Genomic DNA, 10,892 nt, shown 5'->3' on the forward strand with positions numbered 1-10,892 from the left:
CTTGGGAATAGGCATAAATATGGATCCTTTCCAGTCATTTGGCCAGGAAGATATCTTCCATATTTTTGGTGTAGACGAGTGAGCACTTCCAGCGCTGCATCCGTTTGTTGAAACATCTCAATTGATATTCCATCAATTCCTGGAGCCTTGTTTTTCACCAATGCCCTCAGAGCAGCTTGGGCTTCTTCCTTCAGTACCATCGGTTCCTGATCATATGCTACCTCTCGAAGTGGTTGAACGTTGACTAATTCTTTTTAGTATAATGACTCTGTGTATTCCTTCCATCGTCTTTTGATGCTTCCTGAATCATTTAATATTTTCCCCATAGAATCCTTCACTATTGCAAATTGAGTCTTGAATTTTTTCTTCAGTTCTTTTAGCTTGAGAAACACCGAGAGTGTTCTTTCCTTTTGGTTTTCCATCTCCAGCTCTTTGCACATGTCATTATAATACTTTACTTTGTTTTCTTGAGCCGCCCTTTGAAATCTTCTGTTCAGTTCTTTTACTTCATCATTTCTTCCTTTTGGTTTAGCTGCTTGACATTCATGAGCAAGTTTCAGAGTCTCCTCTGACATCCATCTTGGTCTTTTCTTTCTTTCCTGTCTTTTCAATGATCTCTTGCTTTCTTCATGTATGATGCCCTTGCACAACTTGTCTGGTCTTTGGTCACTAGTGTTCAATGAGTCAAATCTATTCTTGAGATGGTCTCTAAATTCAGGTAGGATATACTCAAGATCATATTTTGGCTTTCGTGGCCTTGCTCTGATTTTCTTCAGTTTCAGCTTAAACTTGCATATGAGCAACTGATGGTTCGTTCCAAAGTTGGCCCCTGGCCTTATTCTGACTGATGATTTCCCACTCTAATCCTCTTTAATATAAAATTACAATCACAAAATGGAGGACAACCACAAAATACTGGGAATCATGGCCCAGCCAAATTGATACACACATTTTTTGGGAGACATAATTCAATCCATGACAAGGTGTAATCCATACTGAAGGCTGTAGTCTTTGATCTTCATCAGTATGTGCTTCAAGTCTTCTTTGCTTTCAGCAAGCAAGATTGTGTCATCTGCATAATGCAGGTTGGTAATGAGTCTTCCTCTAGTCCTGATGCCACGTTCTTCATATAGTCTAGCTTCTCAGGTTATTTGCTCAGCATATAGGTTGAATAAGTATGGAGAAAAGATGCAACTCTGATGCACATCTTTCCTGATTTTAAACCATACCGATCCCCTTGTGCTGTTTGAACAACTGCCTCTTGATCTATGTAAAGGTTCCTCATAAGCGCAATTAAGTGTTCCGGAATTCCTATTCTTCAGAATGTTACCCATTGTGTTATGATCCACACAGTCAAATGCCTTTGCATAGTCAACAAAACACAGGTAAACATCTTTCTGGTGTTCTCTGCTTTCAGCCAGGATCCATCTGACATCAGCAATGATATCCCTGGTTCCACATCCTATTCTGAGTCTGGCTTGAATCTCTAGTAGTTTCCTGGCTGATTATGCAGAAATTATTGAACAATATCATGAATATCACACACAAGTAAAATTTTGCTGAAGATCATTCGAAAGTGGCTGAAGCAGTACCTGGACAGTGAACCGCCCACACTAGAAGTCAGCGATCCTGATACTGGTGGTTCTTCCAGATTCGCCACCAGCCTTGTCTTATTAGCTTCTGATTTGCCCTATCTGGGGCCTTTCCATGCACTAGTTAGCTCATGTCAACGTAATTCAGTGATATCCAACTCAAGAAGTATTTATCTCAGCCTTAATGATATCCTTTTTCCATCCTCTTGACAGAAGAAAAATTTCCATATCACAGTCTTTACCCTTAAGGGGTTACCGTGGTGTAGAGGAGACCAAATACCGTTCAAACACCATAATATTTAAGTAATAATATGTAATAATAATTAAAAGCCTAGTGTGGTGGAAAGTTGGGCGGTAGAAATTTTTGATGGAGAAAGCAGTCCCTGGTGTGGTTAGTGTGCAGAGCTTTCATGAAGAGCGTATAGGGTGCAGGGAGTGGGACCTGAGAGGGGTGGAGAAGTGGGTGGACACTTCCAGCAAGCTTGTTAGGGTACAAACACAGAGGGGAGCAAAAGACAGGAACTATAGAATGCAGTGGCAGTTGAGTGGTAGAGTTATCACCTCCCATGCAGGAGACCTAGGTTTGATCTCCAGCCAGTGCATCTCATGTGAAGCCAGCACCTGTCCATCAGGGGAGCCTTGCCTGTTGCTATTTCTAGATTAAGACGGACTGGGAAAAAAGGCCTGGTGGTATGCTTCTGAAAATCAGGCAGTGAAAAGCCCACAGATCACGACGATCCAATCTGCAACTGATCATGGGGATGGCGCTCGACCAGGCAGCATCTCGTTCCACTGTGCGTGGAATTCTCGTGAGTCAGGGTGGCAGCTGACAGCGAGAGAATACATACTGCATGTCATCAACACTCAGCCACAGTGTTAAATTTAAGGATAGGGTTACTTGTGGGGCAGAGGAGGTTGTAGCCATAGGGAGAAGGAGCAGAGGGGCTTTGGGGTGCTAGGATTATCTTGCCCTGGGAGGTGGGCTTCCCTGACGTGGTAGGCTGGAGATGAAGTTGCATGTTGGGGAGGAGGTAAGTTTGGAGACCTTGGCCAAGCCTTGGCTAGACCATGGAGGATCATGATGGACAGATTGCCATTTACCCACTGGGAGTCACTGGAAATATTGACCTATGGGTGGCCAGATGACAGCTCTGCTGTTGGAAGGCCAGTCTGGTGTGGTGGGCAGCATGGATCCCAGGGGAGGGCACTGAACCCAGAGCAGCTGAGTCACGATAGATAGATAGATAGATAGATAGATAGATAGATAGATAGATAGATGGATGATAGAGAGATAGAGAGAAAGAGAGATAGATAGGTAGAGATAGAGAGATATATAGAGATAAATAGCTAGCTAGCTAGCTAGCTAGCTAGCTAGCTAGCTAGCTAGCTAGCTAGCTAGATATATATATATATATATATATATATATATATATACACATAGAGAGAGAGAGATAGCTGCCATAAAGTTGACTCTGACTCATGGTGACCTTATGTACAACAGAAAAAAGTGTTGCCTGGTCCTGCCTCGTCTTCATGATTGCTGGCATGTCTGAGTGTATTGTTGCAGCTATTGAGCCCATCCATCTCACAGAGGGTCTCCCATGCCTTCGTTGACCCTCTACTTCACCAAATATGATGTCCTTCTCCAGAGATTGATCCCTCCTGATGACTTGTCCAAAGAAAGTGAGAAGGACAATGTTCTGCTGTGATCCATAAAGTTTTCATTGGCTAATTTTCAGAAGATTGCCAGGTCTTTCTTCCTAGTCTGTCTTAGCCTAGAAGCTCCACTGAGACCCTGTCAACTATTGGTGACCCTGCTGGTATTTTAAATGCCAGTGGCATAGCTTTCAGCATCACAGCAACAAGCAAGCCACGGCAGAAGAACGCACTGACAGACATGGGGTGGTAAGTCACGATAGGACCATGAGGTCAGAGGACCTGGACTTAGATCTTGACGATGGGAATGGATAGATCTGATATATTAAAAGATCTTACAGGAAGGAGGCTTTCATGACAGGTTGGATCTGGGACATGAAAATGAGGAAGATAAAGTCCATGGGATGCAGGGATAGTGTCCTGGGCACAGGAGTTTGCACTGTCCTTGTCTCAATGCCCTTCCATTTCTCTGAGGCCTCGTAGGTCTGGGCTCTGCAAATAGTGGGGTGGGGGGGTGCAAAGAGACCCCAGACCCAGGTAGCTGAGTCAGAACAGAACATGTGATGGCAAATTTGAGTTGTATCAGCCCACAGGCAGAGTGCACAAAATAAGGAACCCATCAAAAGGAAATTGTGAGACTGGGGCACTGAAGGCAGAATTTTAACAAATTTGAAAGCCAGAGAGAGAGAGAGACAGAGAGACAGAGAGAGAGAGAGAGACAGGGAGAGAGAGAGAGAGACAGGGAGACAGGGAAGGGAAGGGGAAGAAGAGGGAGGTGGGAGGGAAGGAGGAGGGGGAGGAGGCGGGGAGGAAGAAGAAAGGATTCCCTCAGGGTGCCTGTTCTACTGTTCAAGGCCTCCCCTATCCCTGATGGATCCACGGATGGGGCGGGAGTGCCCTTTACAAGCAGCAGATAGATGTAAAGGGTCCGATGCAGACATGCCCAAGTCCAGCTTTGTTACCGCTTCTTTGTGACTTGGAACCAGCCATTTCATCTTCCACCCCAGTGTCCTCCGCTCTACATGGAGGTCACACACACGTGAATTTCTCTAGAAACTTGTTTGTGCTAAGCATGCCATTAAAAAAAGTTACGGTAAAGCATTTGTGTCTGTCGAGCCTTTGAAGAATGCTGGGTGTTAATAAGATGGCCGGGCCAAGACTACGAAGGTCCCTCTCTGATGATACATTTTACAGCAGAAGAAAGTAGAGAAAACTTTTATTAAAAAAGGGGACACTTGAGGGAGCAGGCAGGGAATTTTTTTTTTCCCCTCAACATTTTTGAATTGCTACTTTTCTGTTCCAGCTTTGGTAAGCCAAGTGAGGGTCTTGTCTTCCTGGGAAGACAGAGCTTGCTTTAGACATTGTCTTTTTATTTCTATAACACTATGTTATGGGCTGAATTTTGTTGCCCACAAAGTTACGTTGAGGTCTTAACCCCTAGCAGCTGTGACCCTGACCTTGTTTGGAAATAGGATCTTTGAAGCACGAGGTCTTGCTGGAGTAGGTGGGCGCTAACCCGAACTGGATGGTGTCTATAAAAGAGCAGAAGAGACACAGACAGGGAAGGCACCCATGTGAGGATGGAGTCAGAGACTGGGGCTTTGTTGCAGCCACAAACCAAGGAATGCAAGAGCCCCCAGAAGCTGGGAGAGAAGGAAGGGACCTTTTAGAGCCTTTGGAGAGAGCTTGACCTTGCCAGTGCCTGAACTCGATTTTGGCCAGCAGAACCCTGAGACCATAAATTTCTGTCATTTTAAGTCACTCACTTTATGGTAATTTATATGACTGCCTGGGAAGCCAAGCTTCTCCCGCAGATGTTGGGGGGTGGATGGACCAGGCAGTAATCAGTGTGCACATGGACCCTGGCTGTGGATGGAGACATCCTAGGGAAACAGCACAGTAGACTCTCTCGTCCACCTTCCGTGTTTTCTAAGTATGTAGGAACAGGGGCCAGTTATTCTGCGTCAGGCGCCCAGGTGGAAAGAGGAGGCCTGTGCAACCTGCCCAGGCTGGCTCCTGCACGTGTGTGAGCACTCGGATCACCTGGGGAGCAGGCAGGCAGATCGCCTGGGGCCTTGTGAGGGACAATGCTCTGACTGCCCAGGTGGGGGAGGGACTGAGGTTGTTGTTTCTACTGGGCTCCCGGGAGGCCGCTGCTGCAGGTGCAAGAACCCTCCCCTTAAATGGCTGTGAGGGCGGGGGTGGAAGGGTGGGGGGAGGTGATGATGGCGCACATAACCTGGGGCTCAAGAGAACAGAGGTCTGCAGGGGGCAATGTGGATGAGGTGGGGCAGCCCACCTCCAGCCCCAGAGGAGGGGGTACAGGAGAAGAGGGGGGAGGGGGACAGGTACTGGGGCCGAGGTTGGAGCTAGGGAGAGGAAGGAAGGAGATTTCATGGCCTAGGAGGGGGTGCATGGATGCTAAAGACTGTCTCTGTGAACTCTGTCCTGGGTGGGCCCTTGCTCTTGAGGGGTATTTCTGGAAGGCAAGACCCCCAAGGGCCGCTTAGGACCCATGATGGCCTTAGGTTCTGATGCGGTGGGGGTGGATACACCATGGACAGAAAAAAATACTACTTGGAACCTGGACTCCTGAGAAGTGCTATGTCCTAGGGGCACGGGATCTTAGATTTGGGCAATGGTGGTACCATACTTCCATGCTGGAGGCCCGGGCTCCATTCCTGGCCAGTGCACCTCACGCATACCCACCACCCATCTGTCAGTGGCGGCTTGCGTGTCGCTATGTTGCTGAACAGGTTTCAGCAGAACTTTCAGACTAAGATGGACTAGGAAGAAAGGCCTGGTGATCTGCTTCCAAAAACCAGCCAGTGAAAACCCTATAGATCACAAGGGCCCGATCTGCAACCCGATCATGCGGATGGTGCAGAACTTGGCAGCATTTAGTTTCTCCTGTGTGGGGTCGCCATGAGTGAGGGTCCAGTTCAACAGGAGCTAACAGCAGCAACCAAAACCAAACCTATTGCCATCGAGTCAATTCCAACTTATAGCGACCCTATAGGACAGAGTAGAGCCGCTCCCTGGAGTTTCCAAGGAGCACCTGGTAGATTCAAACTGCTGACCTTTTGGTTAGCAGCCATAGCACTTAACCACTACGCCACCAGGGTTTCCACAACGACAGATTGGGCAATTATAAAGGCCATTCGAATCTTCTCTCCCACTAGAACCTGGACTTCCTGCTTTTAAGGAGACGTTGGACAACTCTGCTACCAGGGAGGGAGGGCCGGGGTGACTGCTGCCCCCTTAGTGTGCTGCTCCAGAAAAGCCCAAATTCTTTGTAAACTCGGGAGGATTTTTATTATGAAAGAAATTTACGCTCACTGGGAAAAAAGAAATACAGACTTACAAGGAGAGAAATTTTCCCTCACTCCACCCGGCATTTCCGCTCTGAAAAGGCACCCGTTGTGAAGTATTGGATGTGAATACCTGTGATCTTAGAACAAAGATGGGCTCATGTGGGTAACAACAGGACCACAGATGCAGTGGCTGCTGTGTGGGCTTCTCCTCAGGGACAGATTATCCAATAAGCAAGGTAGCTACGGGCTTACTTGTGTTTACTCACTAATCTGTAGTGTACAATTTCACCTGTTTTTACCACATCTTTGATGTGACACTGTGACTACAGATTAGTAAGTAAACACAATGAAGACCCTGCCTACCTTGCTTACTGGCTAATCCACCCCTGTCCTCCCCCATACCCACATGTCATTCCTCCCCCTTCCACACTTGGCTGCCCTGTGTCCTTTCAGTTCATTCACCCAGCAGAGGATGGGGGCCCTCAGTATCTTGGGCCGGCACCCTCCTCTCCTCTTGCTGCCCCCTCCGCACTGGACTTACCCTTTCCTCCTTGCAGTTGTGCCCTTCTCAAGAAATCCCACCTCCATCTCTACCGGAGTTCTCTGTGTCTGAGTGGGCCATGTCCATGTCTCTTAAACTTCAAAATTAATTGAACATTTAGCATTTTGTTGTTTGGGCATTTACCTCCCACAGGGTGCATGGGACTGGAATGCACACCAGCCGTGTGATACGTTTCCTTTTTCTCATTTTTGGATGAATTTTATGTTTGTATTTCTAGCAGCTTTGTTCCAGATATCTGTAACAAATGACAAGAGCTCAATGTCAATGAGGGTGTTTTGTGATCACAGTGGTGCAATTTTGGTTCAAATATAGAACCCTGTGTACACAGGAAGTATCCTGGATGGGGCAGGGGCAGAGGAAGGAGGTTGCCTTCCAGAGCAGAGGAGGCAGGGAGGAGGCCAGGTCCTGCAGGGTGAGAGCAAGACAGGTGTGCAAACACAGAGAGACTTCTGGACGCCAGGCGGCGTCAGGGCCACACTGGCTCCCATCCCTCAGGCCGGCTTCCAGTGCTGTTAATGCTCAAAAATACTCTCCTTTTGGTTGGGGACACTCCAGGGTGGTTACAGCCAGGGAGAGAGTAATTTTAGATGCTTGTGCTCAAATAACTCACTATTTTTTTTTTCTTTTTAGCTGAGGAAAGGGCCAGTGCTGCCTGCCTTTTCCCTAATGAGATTGCAGCGCCACCTAAAGGTAACCTGCTAATAATTTAAAAATAACGCCTGGAATTCCCTTGAGGGTGAGATTCTGGACCCTATTGGTGAGTTGCTGATGGGATCAATTAAGTTGTGCAATGATCTATGTTGTCTTCGTTCTTGTTAGCTGATGTCAAGTTGGCCCTGCTCACAGCGACACCATGCACAACAGAACAAAACGCTGCCTGGTCCTGCACCATCTCTGTGGTTGGTTGGGGATCAGAAAGGTGCGATCCATAGGGCTTTCACTGACTGATTTTCAGAAATAGATCCGCAGGCCTTTCTTCCTAGTGTGTCTTAGGAAGCTCTGCTGAAACCTGTTCAGCACCATAGCAACGTGCAAGCCTCCGCTGACAGAGTGGGGTGGCTGGGCGGGAGGCGGGCTGGCCGGGCAGGAGGTGGGCTGGCCAGGAATCCCAAGCCTCCGCTGACAGAGGCGGGTGGCTGGGCAGGAGGTGGGCTGGCCGGGCAGGAGGTGGGCTGGCCGGGCAGGAGGTGGGCTGGCCGGGCAGGAGGTGGGCTGGCCGGGAATCCCAAGCCTCCGCTGACAGAGGGGGGTGGCTGGGCGGGAGGCGGGCTGGCCGGGCAGGAGGAGGGCTGGCCGGGCAGGAGGCGGGCTGGCCGGGCAGGAGGCGGGCTGGCCGGGCAGGAGGTGGGCTGGCCGGGAATCCCAAGCCTCCGCTGACAGAGGCGGGTGGCTGGGCAGGAGGTGGGCTGGCTGGGCAGGAGGCGGGCTGGCCGGGAATCCCAAGCCTCCGCTGACAGAGGCGGGTGGCTGGGCAGGAGGTGGGCTGGCCGGGCAGGAGGTGGGCTGGCCGGGCAGGAGGTGGGCTGGCCGGGAATCCCAAGCCTCCGCTGACAGAGGGGGGTGGCTGGGCGGGAGGCGGGCTGGCCGGGCAGGAGGAGGGCTGGCCGGGCAGGAGGCGGGCTGGCCGGGCAGGAGGAGGGCTGGCCGGGCAGGAGGCGGGCTGGCCGGGCAGGAGGTGGGCTGGCCGGGAATCCCAAGCCTCCGCTGACAGAGGCGGGTGGCTGGGCAGGAGGTGGGCTGGCCGGGCAGGAGGTGGGCTGGCCGGGCAGGAGGTGGGCTGGCCGGGAATCCCAAGCCTCCGCTGACAGAGGGGGGTGGCTGGGCGGGAGGCGGGCTGGCCGGGCAGGAGGAGGGCTGGCCGGGCAGGAGGCGGGCTGGCCGGGCAGGAGGTGGGCTGGCTGGGCAGGAGGCGGGCTGGCCGGGAATCCCAAGCCTCCACTGACAGAGGGGGGTGGCTGGGCGGGAGGCGGGCTGGCCGGGCAGGAGGAGGGCTGGCCGGGCAGGAGGCGGGCTGGCCGGGCAGGAGGTGGGCTGGCCGGGCAGGAGGCGGGCTGGCCGGGCAGGAGGTGGGCTGGCCGGGAATCCCAAGCCTCCGCTGACAGAGGCGGGTGGCTGGGCAGGAGGTGGGCTGGCCGGGCAGGAGGCGGGCTGGCCGGGAATCCCAAGCCTCCACTGACAGAGGGGGGTGGCTGGGCGGGAGGCGGGCTGGCCGGGAATCCCAAGCCTCCGCTGACAGAGGCGGGTGGCTGGGCAGGAGGAGGGCTGGCCGGGCAGGAGGCGGGCTGGCCGGGCAGGAGGTGGGCTGGCCGGGAATCCCAAGCCTCCGCTGACAGAGGCGGGTGGCTGGGCAGGAGGTGGGCTGGCCGGGCAGGAGGCGGGCTGGCCGGGAATCCCAAGCCTCCACTGACAGAGGGGGGTGGCTGGGCGGGAGGCGGGCTGGCCGGGAATCCCAAGCCTCCGCTGACAGAGGCGGGTGGCTGGGCAGGAGGTGGGCTGGCTGGGCAGGAGGTGGGCTGGCCGGGAATCCGACCTCTAACAGTTCCCATTTTTGAAATGAGAAGTCTGTTTTTCAAGGCTGTAGCTTCCTGTACTACTTGCCCTTCACTCCTTTCTCTTCCACCTGGAATTCCATCCATGGGCCAGAAAAACACCTAGTGGGGAGTGGTTAATGGTGCCCACTTCTCTGCCCGTGGGGCACATAGTGCCCCTGACCCTGGGACCCCAGTGCCAGGTCCCCAGCCACACCCTCCACAGAGAACGCTGCAGAAAAGAGGCTCTTCACCCCACTGCTAGCTGGTGATGCTCCAAAGGGGGTGACTGCCCCCCCCCCCGCCCCATTAACTTCCCTGTGGCTACAATTGGAGACAACTTTCTTTCTAACTTCCTGAATGAAACTGTCTGCTGGATAGTGTTACAGGGTTATGGGCAGTTTGAATGACTTCTGTGTGGGTGAAGAGGTGGCTCCTGGAACCTGCAGCAGTGGGCGTGGCTTGTGCTGGGCGGGTGTGGGTGAAGGAGCTCCGAGGAGCCTTACACACCTGGAAGGGCCTGAGCCCTTTGCTCAGCAGTTTGGGGCTGAGCACTTAACCAACAAGCCCAAGGCCATCTTTTCTCACAGTGGCGGGTAAGAGCAAGCATGTTAGCTTCAACAGAAAGACAGCGCTCCCGTGGGCAGCCGCGTTTCACTGGGACTTTCCTTGCTTTGCCCTCTCCAGGCGTGCTGACCGATGCTCAGCTGATGGGAGCAGAGGGTCGCACCCTGGTAGGGCTCCCCCACGGCTTCAATCCAGGCTCCTGAGTCAGAATCCATGTGGGCACAGTAGGGCATAACTCAGTGGTTCTCAGTTGGGGTGATTTTTCTCCTCAGGGAACATGGGGGAATGTCTGGAGACTGTTTTGTTTATATGTATATATATATATTTAATTTACATATAGTTATTTATGGAAAGGAGTTCTGGTGGCGCAGTGGTTAAAGCACTTGACTGCTAACCGAAAGGTCAGTGCTTTGAACCTACCAGCCGCTGCACACGAGAAAGATGTGGCGATCTGCTTCCATAAAGATTAGAGCCTAGGAAACCCCGTGCGGCGGTTCTCCCCTGTCCCGTAGGGCCACTATGGGTCGGAATCGACTCAGCACACAACAACGTTTCTGGAGGTGAAATTCAGGTAACATAAAATCGACGGTTTCAAAGTGAGCAATGCAGTGGTATTACCTGTGTTCACAGCGTTGTGTAAACACCACCTTTATCTACTTCCAAAATATTTTCC

General features: G+C 51.8%; 1 protein-coding gene across 1 annotated transcript; it reads right to left on the reverse strand.

The window, feature by feature from the left end:
• Nucleotides 1-8,137: 8,137 nt before the first annotated feature.
• Nucleotides 8,138-9,670, reverse strand: LOC135230421 (basic proline-rich protein-like). The gene has a single exon (XM_064279682.1). The coding sequence runs from the start codon at nt 9,668-9,670 to the stop codon at nt 8,138-8,140; it is 1,533 nt and encodes a 510-aa protein (XP_064135752.1).
• Nucleotides 9,671-10,892: the final 1,222 nt, after the last annotated feature.

The sequence above is a fragment of the Loxodonta africana genome, chromosome 2 (genome assembly GCF_030014295.1).
Source record: "Loxodonta africana isolate mLoxAfr1 chromosome 2, mLoxAfr1.hap2, whole genome shotgun sequence".
Lineage (NCBI taxonomy): Eukaryota > Metazoa > Chordata > Mammalia > Proboscidea > Elephantidae > Loxodonta > Loxodonta africana.

Excerpts from the sequence above, each read along its gene's own strand:
- LOC135230421 (XM_064279682.1), bottom strand. The coding sequence starts at position 9,670 with ATGGGAACTGTTAGAGGTCGGATTCCCGGCCAGCCCACCTCCTGCCCA.